At 36.7% G+C, this 21,375-nt stretch overlaps 3 protein-coding genes across 4 annotated transcripts; 2 read left to right on the plus strand and 1 right to left on the minus strand.

Annotated features, from left to right (window-relative positions):
• Positions 1-398: 398 nt before the first annotated feature.
• LOC129953880 (uncharacterized) lies at positions 399-5,414 on the plus strand. Its single transcript, XM_056067410.1, has one exon. The coding sequence runs from the start codon at positions 399-401 to the stop codon at positions 5,412-5,414; it is 5,016 nt and encodes a 1,671-aa protein (XP_055923385.1).
• Positions 5,415-9,446: 4,032 nt separating this feature from the next.
• Positions 9,447-10,753, plus strand: LOC129940396 (complex I intermediate-associated protein 30, mitochondrial). Its single transcript, XM_056048713.1, has 4 exons — positions 9,447-9,863; positions 9,928-10,145; positions 10,215-10,400; positions 10,464-10,753. The coding sequence occupies exons 1-4, from the start codon at positions 9,560-9,562 to the stop codon at positions 10,692-10,694; spliced, it is 939 nt and encodes a 312-aa protein (XP_055904688.1). The 5' UTR covers positions 9,447-9,559; the 3' UTR covers positions 10,695-10,753.
• Positions 10,754-10,786: 33 nt separating this feature from the next.
• Positions 10,787-12,676, minus strand: LOC129940394 (probable cardiolipin synthase (CMP-forming)). Of its 2 annotated transcripts, none has more exons than XM_056048712.1 (5): positions 12,487-12,676; positions 11,763-12,414; positions 11,496-11,711; positions 11,297-11,432; positions 10,787-11,238 (listed from the first exon to the last, which is right to left on the minus strand). In XM_056048712.1, the coding sequence occupies exons 2-5, from the start codon at positions 12,264-12,266 to the stop codon at positions 11,126-11,128; spliced, it is 969 nt and encodes a 322-aa protein (XP_055904687.1). In that variant the 5' UTR covers positions 12,267-12,414; positions 12,487-12,676; the 3' UTR covers positions 10,787-11,125. The 2 variants fall into 2 exon arrangements, with proteins under 2 accessions (XP_055904687.1, XP_055904686.1); XM_056048711.1 differs by having other exon boundaries at positions 11,763-12,314; positions 12,487-12,675.
• Between the last annotated feature and the right edge of the window lie 8,699 nt (positions 12,677-21,375).

Raw genomic sequence — 21,375 nt, forward strand, 5'->3', positions numbered from 1 at the left:
CCAAAAAGAATCAAACGTATCGTCTTACCGCCGCCGTTAAATTCAAAATAATCTCTGTTATCGCCAAAACAGAAGGGAAAACAGAGACAAACGTTGCCTCACTAACCCGACGCCAAATTTACTCTTCAAATTTACACTTCTCTGTTACCGCCAACACAGAGGGAGTAAGAGAGACGAACGTGAGTCTCATTTCCCCACCCAGCCGCCAATTCGTAATTTGCTGTTCTCGCCAACACAGACAAATTTGCGTTCTCTCAAAAGAGAATAGAATAGACACGGAAAAAAGCAAAAAGTTTACCGTTTTGAAAAGAGGATGGTAGTTTTTTCTTAACGAGTAAAGGAACATTCTTTTCTCATTCGCGTCTCTGAACAGTTTAAATTGCATTTATTAAAATAAAATGCCGAATAACGATCAAGAAACACCGCCAATGGATGTCACCATAATGACAGGATTAGTATCCAGCATAAATGCTTTAAAAGCCGCCGTGGAAGAACTTAGAAAAGATACTGCCGAGAGCCAAACCGCCATCAAAGATCTCAGCATCCAAGTAGAAGCACTGCCCATTCAAAACAGAGACTCCTTGGACACGTCTGCTGATCATTTCTCAACGCCACTGGTAGGTAATAATCTCCTTATTCCAGCAGGTAATTTGACGAACACACGAATTTACGATCTGCCAACCTTCTCTGGAAATGCCGAGGAATGGCCATTATTTTTTGCGAGTTTTGAGGATACCACTGAGGCCTTCAAATACAGCAACAGGCAAAATTTAATGCGCCTTCAAAAATGCTTAGTTGGTGCAGCAAGGGAAGCGGTAGTATCAATGCTCATTTATCCAAGTGAAGTGCCGAAAATCATCGATGAGCTACAGTTCACGTTTGGAAGACCCGAACACATGGTTAGGTATCAGCTTAGTAAGATCAAAGCCATACCAATTATACCAGAAAATAAAATCGATCAAATTCTGGTATATTCGACCAAAGTTCGAAATGTGGTGTCGTTCCTAAAAGCGTCAAAATGTGAACGACAGCTTTCAGATCCAAATCTCTTGGACGAACTTGTTGTAAAGTTGCCGACCAGTAAACAATTTGAATGGATCAAACACAGTCTGGATATAAAGCCGTACGCATCGATCGAACACTTTTCAGCTTGGCTGAGCACACTAGCCAGAATAATGGGGAAAATGCCACCACCACTCCAAAGTACTTCCAGATTGACTCCTCAAGTGGCACAACGTAGAGTAATGCATGCAACCGAAACAGTAGCAAGAGAATTTAAATGCTGCCACTGTGGATTAAATCATAAACTTGCCAATTGTGAACAATTTAAGACGGATCTAAACGTTGAGGATCGTTGGACCAAAGTTAAAGCCAATCAACTGTGTTTCTCGTGCTTGAACAAAGGCCACAGTTCATTAGTATGTCGTATGAAAAAGATCTGTGGCATATCAGGATGCAGGAGATACCATCATCACAGTCTTCATGAAGAAATTCCCCAATCAAGATTAAACGCACAGCCAATCTTGAATTGTGACACACCAGATGACACCGGTCAGCTGTTTAAGATTTTGCCGGTTACCTTGTATGGTCCTACAGGCAAAATAGATACCTACGTAATGTTCGATGAAGGCTCAGCTATATCCCTTATGGAAGAAGATACAGCCGTGAGGCTTGGACTGAAAGGTCAACATGAGCCTTTGAAATTACAATGGTATGGACAAAAGGTAACTACGGAAGAATCTCGAAAAGTTAGTCTGGAAATCGAAGGTCTAGAAGAAAACCAGCGTTTCAACATCAAAAATGTAAGAACTATTAAAAACCTCAACCTACCTGTCCAGTCATTTAAGAAGTCGGATTACAACTACCTCAAGTTCTTACCACTTCAGGAGTACACCGAGGCCAGACCAGTTATATTGCTAGGATTAGACTATGTTCATCTTAGTGCTTCATCAACAGTTGTAGAATCTGGCCAAACAACACCGATCGCCGCAAAAACTAAGCTAGGCTGGGTTGCTTACGGACCAAGAACAACAACTCCAAATCCTATGTTCCTTCACATCCGCCAAAGAGACACCAACTTAAATCAAATCGTGACAGACTTTATTGCAACAGAAAACTTTGGTGCAAATGAATCGTGTCCAATTCCTGAGTCAACGCAAAACATTAAGGCCAAAGAAATAATGAAAAATACTACCAGAAAAATCGGCAAACGGTATGAGATCGGGTTGCTTTGGAGGGAGTTTGTGCCTACACTCCCTAACAGCTTCTCGATGGCACTGAAACGCCTTATCAGTATAGAAAAAAAGATGAGCCGAGAACCCGAGTTTGCCGACAGGTATCGTGAAGGTATAAGGAAATATGTTGACAGTGGATATGCTAGGAAACTAGTCGAAGACGAGATAAACAACACAAGGCATGCAGTATGGTATTTGCCGCATTTTGCCGTTCAAAGTCCGCATAAGCCAAATAGAGTGCGAATAGTGTTTGACGCCGCTGCCACTTCTCATGGCATTTCACTTAACTCTGTTTTGTCTAAGGGACCCGAACAGGCAAAACCACTCATCGGCATATTATTCCAGTTTCGTCAAGATGTCATCGGAGTCGCAGCTGATATAAGGGAAATGTTCTCCCAAGTTCGCATCATTCCCGAGGATCAACATGCACAGCGTTTTCTGTGGAGGGATGGTGACCAGAATAAGCCAGTCCAACAATTCGCAATGGTGTCAATGATTTTTGGAGCAGTTTGTTCACCGTGTTGTGCCGAATGGATAAAGAACATCAATGCCAAACGATTTGAAGACACGTATCCCGAGGCGTCTGCCGCAGTCATTGGTAAGCATTATGTCGATGATTTTGTATGTAGCTTTCCAAATGAAGAAGAAGCCGAACGAATTTGTAAACAAGTCACCATCATCAATGCAGAAGCAGGGTTCCAGCTACGTAATTTTGTTTCTAATTCATCAAAGTTAGAAACAACAATGAATGGAGTGGCCATTACTGAATCGAAGAAAATCAGCATGGAACGTCAAGCTACATCGGAAAAAATTCTTGGAATGTTCTGGGATACGACAACAGATTCCTTCAATTTTGAAACCAAATTCCACCGCATTCCACAAAAGGTTTTAGAATCTCGTCGACCACCAACCAAAAGGGAACTTCTTGGAATAGTAATGGCAATATTCGACCCCTTTGGATTTTTAGCCGACTTTTTGATTTTTTCAAAAATCCTGGTTCAAGAATGTTGGAAAGTAAGCATTGACTGGGATGACCCAATACCTACTGAGCTACATATCAAATGGTCTGCATGGTGGAACGAGTTTCAACAGGTAAAAGCCTTTCAAATATCACGATGTTATTCGCCGCATATCCGCCTTTCAAACAACACCGAGCTGCACGTATTCGTAGATGCCAGCCAAAGTGCCTTTGCAGCCGTTGGTTATTTTCGTATTGTCACAGAAAACCGAATTGAATTAAGCTTTGTAGCAGGAAAAACTAGAACTGCCCCTAAGAAATTGATGTCCGTTCCTAGACTGGAGCTACAAGCAGCCATACTTGGTTTACGTCTAAGCAGGTCCATCATTCAAAGTCACGAGATCAAAATATCGAAAACAATTTTCTGGAGCGATTCCCGAACCGTACTCTACTGGATTCACTCACATGAACGTAGGTACAAACCCTTTGTTGGCCACCGAATTTCGGAAATCATTAGCAACACCGATCCGAACCAATGGCGCTGGGTGCCAACTTCAGATAACTCAGCAGATGCAGCCACTCGCCCTACGTTCCCACCGAAATTCAACTGCAGTAGTCGATGGATTCAGGGACCTGATTTTTTGAAAGACAACGAACAACATTGGCCAGCGTTCCAGCTAGAAAAAACCAACATAGCATCCGAAGAAGAAATCCAAACGAAGACAGTCTTATGTTGCCAGGCGAGTAGACCTTTTATTCAATTTACTAAGTATTCTTCTTATTTTAAGCTAAAACGAGTAACCGCATGGGTGGTAAGATTTGCGAAAATTAAGGCAAAAATCGACGTACCGAAAGGCCCCCTCTTAGTTTCTGATATGGCGGCTGCGGAGCAGTTTATTTGCCGAATCGTCCAAAAAGAAGAATACCGTCTTGAGATAGCCGCTTTGAAAGGGGGTAAACCTATTTCTAAATCCAGTTCAATTTATGCCCTGACGCCGTATTTGGACGAAAAAGGTTTGCTGAGAATTCAAGGCCGATTAGATGAAGCACTTTGTCTACCATACAGTGCACGAAGACCCATAATACTGCCACAAAATCATACAGTATCTCGACTTATTGTTGAAAGTTTCCACCGGAGGTATCACCACCAAAATGTCGCTGTCATCATCAACCAAATCCGTCAAATATTCTGGATGCCTCGCTTAAAAACTATCTTAAAAGATGTACAAAAGGAGTGTTCAATATGTAAGATTGACAGAGCCGCCCCAAAACCGCCTTTAATGGGACAACTACCTACCGACCGGGTAACACCCTATGTTCGACCATTCACCTATACAGGTGTTGATCTATTTGGACCCTTGAATGTATCTATAGGGCGACGCCGTGAGAAAAGGTGGGTGGTCATATTCACATGCCTTACCATCCGAGCAGCACATTTCGAAATTGCCGAAAGCTTATCAACAGACGCTTTCATAATATGCCTGAAGAACTTCATCAACCGTCGTGGGTCACCAGTGTCCATTCGATGCGATAATGGCACCAATTTCATCGGTGCACAGAGGGAATTGAAGAAAAATGAATGTCTCTTGGACACCGATCGAATTATAGACGAATCCACCAAACAAAATATCGAGTGGATCTTCAATTGCCCTGCAAACCCTAGTTCCGGTGGATGCTGGGAACGACTTATCAAAATTGTGAAGCTCCTGTTCTCAAAAACACTGAAGGATGAGGCACCTAGAATTGAGACTCTTCGATGTGCTCTTTTGGAAGCAGAAAACATCATGAATTCCCGACCGCTCACTGAAATTCCGCTGTCCAGTGACCAAGACGAGCCGCTAACACCGAACCACTTTTTGTTAGGGTGTGTTAACTCGACCCAGACACCACATCCTGTCGACATCAAAATATGCTTACAAAAGCAATGGCGAATCGCACAAAACTTGAAGGATCGTTTATGGAAGAGATGGGTTGTAGAATACCTACCACAACTTTTACGCCGTTCCAAGTGGCATGACAAACCACCACCGCTTAAAGTCAACGATCTGGTTATCATTTGCGATCATAATCAACCTCGTAGCCAATGGCAAAAGGGACGAGTTACAAAGGTTGTCCCAGCTAAGGACGGCCACATCAGAATAGCCGAAGTGAAAACTGCAAATGCCCTTCTAAGACGCCCTGCCAATAAACTAGCCGTTTTGACGATTGATGGTGAATCCTAGAGGATCCACGGGGGGTGGATTGTAAGAATGAAATAGAGAGAGAAGGATCAGTGATCAAATCGAAGCCGACGAAATCGGACGCCGCGAAAATAAACAATTATTAAACGATAGTACAAGAGTAAAAATTAAATAAAAGTTCTGTATAAACAAAAACGAGAAATAAATGTATCTTATTGAATAAACATTTTGTTAAAATTAACATTGAGTTTTGTCGACGTAAACGTACAACAAACGTTCTAGATCTTCCCTCCTTTTTTGAAAATGTTCCTCAGAAGTGCTGGCATTTTCTTTTTTGTTGTTTACTTCAAATGCTTTTATTTATTGTAATATAACCTTCTTAATATTTTTGGGGGTCAAAAGTATTAAACTTTAACTTTAAAGTAAAGTAGTAGCAAATGGCCAAATATTTAGGAATTTCCTAAAAGACTATACAAATGTTAAACCTTTCGTTTCCTTTATTAAAAACTGGCATCCAACATGTCCTAATGTTGTTAATATGAAAGTCAGACTATTCTTTTGCTTGTTTGTTTGTTTGTCCGTCCTTCACGTCACAACGGAGCAATATTATGACATGATTTCTTGTGTGGAGATAGTTACAAGGCTGAAGAGTGTTTTATTTTACTTTTTACCGCGGTAAAATATCTGAATCACAGCTCATTTGAGCAGATATATTCTTTTTTAGAACACTAATTAGTAGCATATCATTAGGTGCTGTCTGCTTTTATACCTATATTCATTGTTCATCTTTAGGATTTTTTATAATGACATTAACGAACGAAACTTTGCTGAAACACTATTAAAAATAGGAGGGCTATGTGATATAAATTCAAATTCATTTCATTTTGGTTGAAGTCGCAGGAGATATGAGCGAATATTTGTGAAAAGACACAATGTACATTTATAAAACCAGTTAAGTTCCTTAGCTCACTTGTGCTGTCCGGTGTGTCCTCAAATAAGAACCAATTGAAATAAGACGTATGAGTAATGCTTTCTCGAAATTTATGTGCCCCTTCGTATAACACGACTTTGGCCAAAATTTATTAGAGCCACCTGGAAGCTCTCTACATATGTGATTTCCTAAATTGTGTGAACTAGTTTTTTCTAGGCTCGCGAAATGTTTATCACGCTCCGTTAAAACTTTTTTTTTAAATTATCCCTCAACAGCAGCTCGAATATCCAAAACTGTAAACGGTGAATAAAGACTATCGTCTAAGAAAGCTGGAACATCATATTAATGTAGAGGTGAAAACTGTGCTGAGTTGAGGAACTTTCTTAATAACTTCCGAAACTCGGCTACCCACGATGAAGATCCAATTCTACTAGTATGTCCTCTAATTCAGAAGAAATCGGTGAGTTTAAACGTAGTAAGATTTGTCTACGATATGCCACTCCATATTTGCTTATATTCTTTGTTAGCTGATGCATACATAGTCTTACAAACTGTGAAAGTGATGTTTTCTAAAACGCTTCAGTAGAATAGTGTGCTTTACTTGCGCAATACTTCATTAAATTTAGTATGATAAGCTCGTACAAAAAATATGAACTTCTACTCCAGTGTAATATACATCCGCAGGTCCTTAATTCAATGAGATTTTTAAATGCATATGCTGCAAAAATTAGCTATCCACCCTAAGGGGCAAGTTATAGCTATCATTAGTTTTCATCATTGAAACTATTTATTGGAAATTTTTTGATAGGTCGTTTATAGTTAACATTAAAAATTTGTGGCATTGAAAATAATTTCCTGATTGAAATCCACCGACAAATGTGTCATTGGAATGATGAGAAATTGGAACAAAAAACAATAGAACGATTCGTTCCACTTTTAAAGATAAAAGTATCAGCTGTTCAGGGAAATGATTTGTCGTCCGAAAATAGAAAATACAATTTTAGCAAAACACAAATGCGCAATCAATCTTTTTTTCTCGAACAAAATTTGTTTGTGTGATTGCCGGTTGATCAGTATATAATTTTTATTTCTAATCAAAGGTAAACACAGTCAAATATACATTCTAAAAAATGTCCGGATTATTTTCAATGATAGCAATAACTGGCCTCTAAAGCTTGTGATAAGATTATTCCACCTTCCAGAAACAGCCTATAGTCAATGACCGAACACGCCAACCCTCAAATAAACGTGGATTTACTACAAACATCTCCAACACAACTTCTATTCAGATTGATTGCATCTAAAGAGTCTACAAAATCCAATATTTAAGCTACTTTAGCATCACTTAGTTCATCTTTTGACTATCCAATTGAATTGAAATAACTCCGTAAAAAGCTATTCTGTGAGAAGCCACTATATGCCGCCGTCATATAATATGCAAAATATTTTTTTTATATGAAATTAAAATTGAATACAAATATTATACAATAAATTTGTGCACATAGATGCCTTATAGACTTTTCACAATAAGTCCAAATTCTGGTTTTGGCGAAATAATCTGTTTTTTCCGAAAAACTACATCGAAAACTTAAGTTTTTCCATACATTTTTGGTAAGCAATAAGCTTAGTAAGTATAAAAGAAAATCGTTGGAGGCTAAGTCGCAGCGGGCTAGGAAAATTTGTGCCAAAACATTCCACAATGTGGGAATCGTTGTTCCAGTGAATAAAACCACAACTGTGGGCTATCGCCCCTTGATGGACAGCGATGCCAACATCAAGAACATCCTCAGTGCTTTGCACAAATCAGGAGAGTCCTCAAAGGAAGAAGCCAAAGAGATAGTCATGGAAAAATTACAGTCCATCATAAAACCTTCAGTTATCGCTCTGAATGAGTGTGATTTTGGTACGAATATGGAACAAGGAATTGACCTTTTCTGCTCTGGCCATAAGGGCCTACACGAAATCGTTCAGAATCTTCTCAACCCCGCCTATAAGTTGCTCGGACGGCCACAATATATGGCGATTCTGAAGGCACATTTGTCCAACAGAAGCAATAGTCATAAGCTCAGTATTTTGTATTGAATTTGTTGTGAAAGAAGAAGAAAATGTTTGAAATAAAATTAATTTTTATTGTAACAATTTTGTTTGTTGTTGATTCTATGATATATTTTCTAGACAATTAGCTTAGTTATTAGACTAAGCAAAGAGGATTGCTGTAGCCAAGCGAGCTTGTAGTTCTTGTTGGTACCTACATGTCGTGAGCCCATTCCACCCGTCCCCAGAACTTTAGTTGAAACTCTTCTTCGAGACGAGCTAGTGTTACAGCCTTATTTGCGCTGATATGCTGCTCTATCACAGGATTATGGACTTGGCAAAGACAATTCCGAGACGGCTAGGCGCGGGTGGTAATGTACTGGGAGTCTTTTGTATGTTAGTGTCGAAACGATTGTTAAACCACTCAATGATGGGATCCCATTCGTTCTTTTGGAGCTCGTATAGATCTTTGTCTTTCTGAAAATCAACGAAGTACCTACATAAGGCTAAAGTTAAAAATAATTAAATATGCCTTTCCAGATCCTTTAGTACATTGCAGAGTATATCGAAAGTTCTGAGATTCGTTCTGAAATGTTGTTTAAAATACTCATCATCGTTTACTAACATTTTACCTTCCACAAAAAGTGCTGGTACGTACCTGCATAAAATATTAAAGCTCTTCTTTTCTTTCGAAGTTCCAGGATTTGCAAAAGAAAACGACATTTTTTTATGATAGAGGCTTGAGGTAATGAAAAAAATTTTAACGATATCTTCATATTTGTTCAACTTTCTTTTTATGTATTAAGATTAATTCTTTTTATTTTCACAAATAATTTGAAAAGAACAAAACTCACAAATGTTTTCAATACAAAATTTGACAGTCGGTGTAAAACAAATTTAAATGTCAAATGAAAACATGTAAATGTTCGGTGTGAAAGATTTTCGGGTTTTCGAACACTTTTTGCCGATAACTCGGTCTTGGGTTTGATCTGAAGAACTGTGGAACAAACCTAAAAACCAATTGACTCAAAGGAATCCATTAATATTTTTCTTTAACCTGAAACACTGATGTTATTGTCGTCAGTTGTCATTTTTGACATAACCATGACAGCTGATTTTCTTTAATCCCATCAATGTCATAACACATCCTTTGAAAAAGTTAAGAAAAACCTTCTTTATTATTACTTAAATTGGCTCAAATGAATACCATTTAACTACAAAAATGTGTAGTTTACTACGAAGCATTTCACGCACGAAACTATGGGCCACAACCTACGATCATCTTCTACAAAAATCACTTCCAATCGGCGGCGGCCCCCCAACAACTAATTCAATTCACACAACTCAAGTTCTCTCAGAATTTTGGGAACGTGAAAAGAAAGGTGGTTACCGCACCGAATTGCCACTGCCCTCCAAAAAACAACTCATACTCGATGGATTAAAAGAGCTCAAACAAGAAATTTCTCTATGGAAGGACGAGGTAAAGGAAAGACTAGAAAGTGATCCCATGCTAGTCTTTCGACCAGGTTTGTTTACATAAAAAAAATTACATAAATTCCTCAATTCAAAGCATCAAATCCTCTAATCAAGGTGAAACCGATGTTGTGTTTAAGTTCCAAGACGAACAAGATATGGACAAGTGGGTAGTAACCACCGACAGTGACCATAATGAAGGACAAACTTCGGCGAAGTTTGAGATTAGCGATGCCAGTGCAGGTCTCTTTCATGGTTATGTTAGCGCGGATATAATCAAAGATGGAAAAATCAAAAGAACCGGTTATGCCAATATACGATCCAAGAGAGTCAGGGTGAGTAAAATAATAAAAACGATCTCTTCTTATGGAATTCGATAAAAAGAATTGGAATTCGTTTTAAAGAAATCCTTCAAAAGAGAATCGACCTACGACTGGACACAATACAACATGCTAGTCATGAAGGTAAGAGGCGATGGACGTTCGTATCTCATTAACTTACACTGCGAAGGATACTTTGACCTGCTCTGGAACGATGTCTACCACTATGTGCTTTACACCAGAGGTGGTCCTCACTGGCAAACAGTTCGGGTATGAATTCTTTTTTAACTTTCACAGGATCTATAATTTTTTAAGGTGTATTTTTGCTTGCAGATACCTTTTTCGAAATTCTTCTATGCATCGAAAGGTCGCGTCCAAGATCGACAAAGTGCAATTGTTCTCAATCGGGTAACACACTTAGGATTCTCAGTCGGTGCTCGAGCCGGACATGATGGTCCTTTCAGTCTGGAAATAAACTATGTCGGGCTGGAATTCGATCCCAGCCACACAGAAGAGTTTGCCTACGAAATGTACAAAACTGATAAATACGTTGTTGCCACATAAGTCAAATGTTCTCATAGTTTGAAGAATAAAAGATTGTTTTTATTGTTAAACAAAAAGAAGCAATGAAGAAGCCATCAATGAAGCTAATCATGTCAGTCTATTATGAAAGGTTTTTATTTAAATTTTCAACAAAAAATAAATTCACAGAAAGTGTGAGGGAAAAAATAGATAACCAATGGAAACGATATTTTCAGTTGTTGTCATTTTTGATTCGTTGAAACTTATATCTAAGTCGTCTACAGAATTATTGCCCTTGCAGGTCTTTTCTTTAAAACAATGTCTGGTCCAATGGAAGGAGCACAAAGCTCATAAAGATGATCTCATATTTTAATTTAAAATAGGACTTAAAGTTGTCTTCGTGTTCTTTGTTGCACCTTTTGTGGGTTCTCCTTCCATTGGACTAGTCAAGTTTTTTAAAGCACCTTTTTGTTTTACGTATTTTTTCTTAAAATTTTGTAAGTGTTCTTATTGAGGACGTAACTGAGGGCTGCGGCTACAGTTGTCGCACCAGTTAAATACCATAACCCATGAAGCATTGAATGATCTGCAATATAAATGAGATGTTTATTATTATGCATTTCGTTGCAAGTGGTGTGGTTTACCGAGGTAGTTCCATACGGGTGCTCCCAAGCTCAACCCGATTGCAGTAAGCTGAACAAATGTGTTGACTTTGCTGATAAATGTAGGCTCTAGTTGGGCAGTTACATGAGTGGCATCGAAGTATCGCGATAAGGTTTTCTAGAATAAGAAATCAATGGACTATTTATTTGCCCGGAAGGTTTCCTAGTGTTTTAGACTTACTGGAGGTGGAAGACTGACATAACGAATAACAAAGCCAGCACCCAATAGGAATACATCACGAAAGAGTATGGTTCCGGCCAGCCACAGAGGCAGCAGATCACAGTAGCCCATCGAAATGACCAGCGACCCGATGAGCAATTTATCTGCCATGGGATCGAGGAACGAGCCAGCTTTGCTCGCTTGATTCGGCCAATATCGAGCTATTTGTCCATCTAACTGAAGGATTTGATTAATCGATTATTTCCTTTCAACAATGAAAAAGCTTACCAAATCAGTTATCCCAGCCACAACCAATAAACCAATGGCTAAATTAAAATCCCCATCGATAATTACATATCCAATGTAAGGGGCGAGAAATGCTCGTCCCACGGTCAGGAAATTCGGAATGGTCATGATGTTTTCGCGTTCGATGACTTCTTCCATTTTCTCACGCACCCTTTCTTGCACCTTTGATTTGGTTTCGCGGATATCCTTGACAAGGACATTCTTCCTCTCGATAAAGATATCACGTTTCTTTTCGATGGCATTTTGGATGAGATCTCGACTTTTGATTGTTTTCAGATGGAACGAATGTTTCTTTGAATCCGCATACAATCTCAGCGAGACAACATCCCAACGCTGATGGTCGAGAAATGAGGTCTTTATGAATCCTGTGGCAGCAGCATAACGATTAAGGCATGTTGTTCCTTCGCGTGAAGTTCGCAAAAGGTCAGGCAAATGCTTCCACATGCCAGGTCGATGCATTTGCCGGAATATTGTGGTCGGAAGCATTGTAACTAATTTGATTTAGCAATCCAGTTGTGTTTTATGGTGATTTATCTATTGATAGATGTAATTTAATTAGATTGCAGTGCATTTATGTTCAAAAGAAAGACAAAAATAAGTTCTAAAAATAGCACGCCGCTTGAGGTAACATAGCCTGACAGACAGACAAAAATATTGAATAATGTTCTCATTCTCGTTAGAAGAAAAAATATCTTATAAAACTTACCATCGAATCAATCGATTTTGAAATTCTCCGATGATAGTGCTAAATAGTTAGCGCAATTCGAGGAATTGCAACTTGTTATTGTTTTTTAGTTAGTTAGAACTTTTATTAGCAAGAAATTCAATTGGAAATTAAATCGGAATCATATGGATTCGGTCTTTATTTTCATGTTTTTCTTGTATTTTTTTTCATGAGGTGTCAAATGTTATCAGATTTTTGACGTTTCTTCTCACATGTTTTTGTTTTTGGAATGAAATAAAAGCTGGTAATGTAGTTTGATATTTTAAGTGATGCCAGAATACATTAATTATTTTCATTTGAACTCATGATGTGATTTTTAACATATACATGTTAATATTTGAAACGTTTTAAAAATTGCGGAATAATGAGAAATACAAATTATACTAGAAAAAAAGCATTTCTTGAAGTTACTTTGAAACTAGGTATATCGGTTAATGTTAAAACAACAAAAGTCCTAATTATACTGTACTTAAAGACCAGTCATTGCCCTCAAGAGATCATTTATAGCAATCATTCGAAATGTCTTTCATTTAAAAAAATTCCTGATTGAAATCTGTGCTAGATCTTTTCACCCAAAACCATTACGCCCAAATTGTTAGTTTTCATTTTGGGCAAAAGATTTTTTAATTTGGGTTTTGTGACATTTATGTTGGGCATTACAACGTTTTTGATTTCTATCGCTTCTTATGTGTTATCACCAAACGACGTATATCTTAAATCATAAAATTACGTAAAGCTAAAAAAAAGAAAAGTCGTAAAAACCACAAGACCCTAATAAAATGTTATATTACCCAAAGCAACTTTCAATTGCGTAACGCCCAAATTTAGAAATGTCATTATGCCCAATAGATTTTGTGTGGTTCGGTTCTGAAACGTGTAAAAACAGTAAGATATGTATAGGGGGCCACTTTACTAGAGCTATATGGATTTCACTCTCAGCTCCTAATGTGAATAAAAAGCTATTTAGTAGGTAGAAAACAGGTGGTAAAAATGCCTTGTCTAAGGAAATTATAATTTTGTCGGGTGTTACTCAAGGTAGTCAACTTGGACCACTTCTTTTCATCATTTTTATTAACGACTTTACATTATGATCTTCAAAAGTTGTATAAATCTGGTCTATATACCTCAGCGCTGGAGAGATGTAAAGGTAGTTTTCATTCCCAAGGCGGGCAAATGATCGCATGTCAACCCTAAGGACCTAAGACCTATTAGCCTATCATCTTTCATTCTCAAAACTCTGGAACGATTGATCGATATCCATATACGTAACAACATTGAGAAGAGACTATCAATGTCTCATCATGCTTACTGCAAAGGGAAATCAGTAAAAACAGCCTTGCACACTCTGGTAAGAACTATCGAATACTCAATAAATCAAAAGGAATATACTATGGTGGCCTTCTTGGATATTAAGGGCGCTGTCAACAACGTTGACACATCTGCTATCACTTCTGCTATGACGACCTTAAACGTCGAATCTCAATCTGTGAGTTGATTAATCTAATGCTAAAAAGCAGGATCATCAACTCTAGTTTGGGAGATTTTTGCACAAAAAGGTCTGTCAGTAGAGGCACTTCGCATGGTGGTGTTCTGTCCCCTCTCCTGTGGAACATAGTGGTTAACGAACTCTTAATATCCCTTGAGAGTGATGGCTACACAGTGGTTGCGTATGACGATGATGTTGCTATCGCTGTCACAGGGGAACATCCTAATACACTGAGAGACCTCCTCCAAAATGCACTCAATATGCTCACTAGATGGGCTTATAACTGCGGACTTAGTATATTAATCCTCAAAAAACAGACCTCGTCCTTTTCACACGGAAATACAAGATCCCAGTAATTGTACCTCCTTCAATAAAAGGTATACCACTAATTTTTACCAATGAAGCCAAAAACCTTGGTCTGATATTGGACAAAAAATTAAGTTGGAAATCCAATATACAGGAAAGAGTTAAAAAAGCTACAGTAGCCCTTTTCCTTTGCAAGAAAGCTATAGGAAGCAAATGGGGTTTTCAACCTCGCATAACCTACTGGCTTTACACATCAGTCATTCGACCAATACTTATGTACGGGGTTGCACTGCACTGGAGAAAGTCACATACTACGACAAACTCAGCAGAGTCTAACGCACTGCATGTCTCTGCATAAGCGGGGCATTGAGAACCGCACCCTCAGCAGCGTTAGACACTCTTCTCCTTCTGACACCCCTCGACACCTTCAGCAAACAAGTGGCAGCGAGTACAGCTATAAGACTCAACGCCTCATCTCAATGGACCAACAACAATGTGGGGCACTCCATCATTTTGAACCTCAATGTACATAGAATACACTATTCCTAAACTCCAATTTGGAAAAAAAACTTCCAGAGGAAAAAAAACAAAGAGGTTCTCTCCTGGCTAAGAGAAAACGTGATATCAACTTCTGATATCCGCATCTTCTCTGACAGTCAAGCTGCTATCAAATCCCTTGACGGTGTCTCGACCAAATCTTTAACGGCCCTCGATTGTCGATCGTCTCTTATGGAGATGGCGCAGCAATTTAACATTCACCTCTGTTGGGTGCCGGGCCACAGAGACATCACAGGTAATTGTAGAGCCGATGAACTCGCTAAAAATGGAACCGTCATACCTATTTCACCTGAAAGGGAGATGATGTATACCGATAGCTACATGTAAACTTATGCCAAAAGAAACAGCTTTTGCGATAGCAAATTCTAGGTGGCACAGCTCACTAACATGCGCAGCCACAAAACTCATATGGCCTTCACTGGACCTAAAGCGCTCTAAAGGCTTGTTATCTCAAAGCAGACTTCATATTAGCTCCCTAATATGTGTCCTTACGGGACACTGTCTAATAGGCAGACACGCAATACGTGTAGCCTCAAATGACTTCTGTGGGAGCTGTATGGACGAAGAAGAAGAGGAAACAATCTCTCATCTCCTACGCATTTGCCCTGCTCTTTCACTCAGACGCAAACTTCATCTGGGGGACTACTCTTTTGATAATCCCAGTGAACTAGCTAAAAAGGATATCAAATATCTTCTTCGATTTATAAAAAGCTCAAAATGGTTCGACTAGTAAGAAGTAATTCTCTAGATTCATGTGGTATCACAATGGGCCTTTCTCTTGGCCTTTAACCTAACCTAACTTAACCTACCATTACATCTTACTTTTTCTAAATGTCTTCTATTTGCTGACGATTTGAAAATATTCAATTGCATAAATTCACTTAACATAGTACCCGTGGCATGATGGTTAGTGCATTGGACTCTCATACCAGAGGTCTTGGGTTCGATCCCTGCCTATTTCATCTACAGTCTTTTCACGGGTACTGCCTCTTGCGAGGAATTGACAAATTCTCCAAGAGTAATTCTTCTCATGAAAAAGTGTTTTTTAAAATTAGCCGTTCGGATTCGGCATAAAAACTGTAGGTCCCCTCCATTTCTTACAACATTATACTCGCACACAGGAATGGTGGAGAGTTGTAAGTCACTAGGCCCTAGTTTTCAACGGACTGTTGCGCCACCCAATTTATTTGTTTAAAACCACTTAATGATACAAAAAAAGGTCAAATTAATTTAAATAATTTAATTAAATGGTGTAATATCAATCTGCTATATTTTAACAAAAAGAAATGAAGCGTTGTGACATTTTCTAAAAATCACATTATAATTATAAACTTGAACACAACATTTTACAAAGACTATGGCTATCAACCATAAGGATCTAGGCGTTATCTTCGATTCTAAAATGAATTTCTCAAATCACATAGACCATGCGATCTCAAAAGAAAACTCTATGCTAGGGTTTGTTTTTCGAAAAGCAAAAGATTTCGAAGACCCCTATACATTAAAAACTCTTTATTCTAGTCTCGTCTAACCACATTTAGAATATTGTACTGTTATATGGAGCCCCTTTACCGCATAGCATTTCTCGTATAGAAAAAGTTCAAAAAAGGTTCACAAAGTTTGCCTTACGAAAAATATTTGGTCCATCTTACGAGACGAGGTGTATTTTAATTGATCTAAAACCACTTGCTCATAGAAGAAAAATAAACTCAATACTTTTTGCTTTTGATGCCTTGAATTTTAATAAAGACTGTCCAGTTTTTCTATCCATGTTTTTTATTTAAGCGCCTTCTAGAAACTTGCTCCCTTGTGACTGCGAGTTTTTAAATGTTCCTTACCACAGTACTAGCTATGTTAAGTATAACCCTATCACAAGGGCTTGTATGGATTTTAATTAATATGGTTTTGCAATTGATTTTAATATTAATAGAAATGTTTTGAAACATAAATTAGTAACTTCCCACCCCGTCTGTCGATTTGTCTTGCTTAAAAGTTTGTAGGTTTTCGTGTTGGGTTAAAAAAGTTGTTAGTTGAATTATTCTTACAAATTTTAAAATTATTAACAATAATTTTCATACAAAGATTTTTAGTCGAAAACAAATTTTACCAATTTTAGTAGCATTTCTTAAATTTTTAAAAATTGGATGAATGAAATTAATTTGAGAGATATCACGAACCGAACTACAATTTTTACCAAAATGACTGTTATATTTTTATAAAAAAGTACTGAATATCGAAAACAATATTTTCTGTAAAATAAAAAATTTGAAGACAATATTTTTAATTTTTGAAAAGCTATTTGAGTCAAAAGATAATTTTTACCAAGTTTTAGTATTGATTTTTTGTTATGTTTTTATTTTTTGCAAAAAAACTGTCAATTTGTTTTTTTTTTAATTTTACTGAATTTCAACAACAATATTTTTTAAAAGATAAAACTAGTGGAAGGCCAATATCTCAAAGTTTTGAAAAGATATTTGAGTCGAAAAACAATTTTTACCAACTTTGAGTAATGCTCTTATTAGGTTTTTGGTTTTTATTAAACTGTCAATTCAAATTTACCCAATATATTGAGGAATGTTTAAAACAACATTTCTTATAAGATATAATTAATTTGTTTTAATTTTTGAAAAGATATTTGAGGCGAAAATCAATTTTTAGCAACTTTTATTAATTTTTTTGTTTAGGTTTTTATTTTTTGTAAAAAACCTGTCAATTCAATTTTTCTCAAAGTTTTTCCGAATGTTGAAAACAATATTTCTTATAAGCGAAAATTAGTTGAAAGCCATAATATCAAATTTTTGAAAAGAAATTTACGTCGAAAAACAATTTTTACTATCTTTTATTATTTTTTTTTGGTTTTTATTTTTTGTAAAAAACTGTCAATTTGATTTTTCTCAACATTTTTCAGAAAGTTCCAACCAATATTTCTCATAAGATAAAATAAGTTTAAAGCCTCAATCTTAAGGTTTTGAAAAGGTATTTGAATCGAAATTCAGTTTTTACCAATTTTGAGTAATGTTTTTTAGATTTTTTTTTTTATAAAAAAATGTTAATTAGATTTTATCAGATGTCAAAAACATTATTCTTGAAATTGTTTTGGAGATGAGATCATATTTAAAGAGATGATGAGATGAGATTATAGTTAAAGTCGTAAAATTTTCTTTCAGTTTTTTTGATTTATAAAAAAACCGTTAATTGGATTTTTTTCCAAAAATATACTTCTTTGGTATCACATTACAATGTATTAAATACAATTTAATTCAAGTCTCTAGGGTCATTGGGGCCTGAGATATTTAGGGTCAGTGGCGTAGCTACCGCTGTATCAGGTGGATCCATGTAACAGGGCCCCCGAGATATAGGGGCCCCCAAAGATATAGAGCACAAGACGTGTGTAAAAAATTCACTCAAATATTTAATAAAGTTTTATTACAAAAAAAATGTTCCCATGATCATTTTTTACATGCGTCAAATATTTTTTTTTCCTGTGTATCTTTTTCTTTTTTTTCATGTCCTACCAACCAACAATACTACAACTTCAACCTGCAAACACTTTTTTATTCGAGCTTTCAAAATATATCGTCCTGCCTGACACAGCCACCAACTCCAACATCACACAGAAATACAAACCAGGGACCAGCGGTAGATTAAAAAATACTAAGGTACTTACTATTCCTGCTTGGACATTTTGATTGGACAAACTCAGCAAAGATTTCAAAGCCTTCATAGTCTTAGTAGTATGTTTGAAGTGTTGGAACCGGATAAGCTTTTATCGTTCTCAAATGATGAGATAAATCAAGGTTCAAAAAAAGTGGAAAAGTACAATACAGACATATCTGGTGATTTCTGCAATCAACTAATTGCTCTAAAAATATGCCTTAAATCCGAAATCCTCAAAATTCATTCCATAAAAGAACTTGCTAAATTATTAGTCATCGAATTTAATAGTCTTGCTTCTAGTTTTTCTGAAGTAATAACAGCATGCTTTCTCTTCTTGACTCTTCCGGTCACCACAGCAACAGCTGAAAGATCTTTTTCCAAGCTAAAAATAATACAAAATTATCTCAGAACGTCAATGGGACAGAAGAGGTTGTCAGATTTATCACTTTTATCAATAGAAGCAGATAATCTTGAAAAACTGAAATCTTCTTCAGGTATGGAAGATTTAATAAATAAATTTGCAGAAAAAAAGTCAAGGAAAGAAGTACTTTGAGAAGAAATGCAAATATTATTTAATTTTTTTTTGAGCTTTATAAAACATGTATCTATATATTATGTAGTATGTATTTATGGTAAAGTTCCTATGTCGTTATACATTGAATTAAATTTAACTTATTTATTGACGTTAATATTTTAATTTAAAAAAAGGTTATAAGGTTATGGCCCAGTTTTGGTAAGAGGTGACGGGGCCCAAAGAAAAATTGGATACAGGGCCCCAAAGGTCTAGCTACGCCACTGTTTAGGGTTAACTAAAATGTTCACCTTTTTTGAACTGCTATGGTAAAAAAAAACACGCATTTTTTGGAGAACCCTTTCTGCATCTTTCTGCATTATTATCTATATAACAAAATTAATTTAAAGTAGATATCTCTTCTGGTTCTTGATCTATGGGCGATGAAAGAAACGTCGCAAACGTACGGAATTACGGACGTACGAACGTACGTACACACGCACGCACAGACATCTTTCTAAAATTCTTTTATTTCGACTCTAGGGACCTTGAAACGTCGAGAAATGCCAACATTTTTAATTTGACAAATCGGACCCATTACAATAACTTCCTATGGGAAATTAAAAATAAAAAAAATATAACGGGAGTCATATCCATTAACACAATACGAAAATTTTCTCCCAGCGGGAGCCTTGACTCCTTCGTCCCCCTCCCCCTCGATCCGCCATTGCGCACTCATCAGAATTTTGGACGTGGATTGTTAAATAAAGAGATTCGTTTTTCAGCGAAACTAGACGAATGTGAATCCTCATTGAAATGTGCAGGCAATCAAAACCAATTTGCATGTAAATCTCCTTTTAAATCATATTTCGCTTTCACAATTTTTTGCATTGTGATTTAATCAACAAATACACAAACTCTTTTGTACTAACACAAAAGTTTTAAATATTTTCTTTTTTATTAGTACAACAATTTTTGAGGTTATACAAGAAAATGTAACCCCCACCCTTCAGCATTTTTCTTTCTAATAGATTCATTCCTCATGATTATATACTGTCGACTTCTGGTCTGAAAAACACCTGCAAGTTACTGATCTAGTCTAACCATGGTGATAGTGAAGTTTACTTACTTCGACATATTAAAAACCTAAAAATAGTAAACAATACTTCGTAAGAACCAACCTTGAGATTTTGTTTTTAAGTAAGGAATTTGCAAAAATCCCAAACACTTAACGTGGACATTATTTATAATATAATATACGATAAGATACTGCAGAAGCTTTAAAACAGTTTTCAAGTTCTTATCGATTCTTAAAAAATATCATTTCCGTTAATCAGTATAATAAAATTATAATTAATTTTAAAGACTAATCTTCAGAATTTTAAAGGTAGGAATAATTTAATTACGAACATTTATTGGATTCATAAACATTAGAAATTGTTAGAATTTGATGTATTTTTGCGATTTAGAAAATAGATTGATATTTTGTTTCCAAGATTTCTTTTAATTCTTCGTAAATTGTAACAGAATAATTATTGAAGTGGTAACAGAATAATAATGAACTGCATTAGCATATGTTTATGACAATACTGCGAATATCAACTAAATTTACAAACCTACTAGAGTGCATATACTCTGATACTCAATCAGCAGTGTGGACAGGAAGGGAGTTATCGGACTACATACTTTGAAACACTAGATGGATTGAAACAAGGATGCCTGTTATCACCTTTACTTTTTGCTACACATACATATCTTGGTGTTCTGCTCACTCCAAAGATGAACTTTGTTAAGCATGTAGAGAAAAGAAATGCAGCAGCAAAGATCATTATTGACGCGACATGGCATTGTTTTTTGAGTAAGCAGAATATCAACCTCAGTTCAAAATGGAGACTCTTTTTGGCAGTATGCAGAGCTATTCAAACTTATAGTGCACAACTCTGGGTTTTTGGAACTTTTGATGAAGTGGATAAGCTACAACGATACTTTCTGAAAAGAGTTTTAAAGTTACCATCATGCACTCCAAACTATGCATTACCGATTGAAACCGCAACTGAAGACGGGCACATGAATTTTTAAGATGTTGAATTATTCAACAGGACCGTAATACATAACAAATGACTTGGAGCCTTACAAAATATCATGGATTTTCAAAGCTAGATGCGATCTTATCTTACTCAACGGAAATAGGCGTGGAGGCAACGCATCAACATTATGTAGCCTGTGCAACATGAGATAAGAAGAAGATATACAACATTTCCTAGGCAGGTGTCCCGTACTAAGAGGATTTAGGATAAGACATTTTGAAAAGGCAACTCTAAATGGAGCTGAAATTATTGCTGTCTTTAACGTT

The sequence above is a fragment of the Eupeodes corollae genome, chromosome 1 (assembly GCF_945859685.1).
Source record: "Eupeodes corollae chromosome 1, idEupCoro1.1, whole genome shotgun sequence".
NCBI lineage: Eukaryota > Metazoa > Arthropoda > Insecta > Diptera > Syrphidae > Eupeodes > Eupeodes corollae.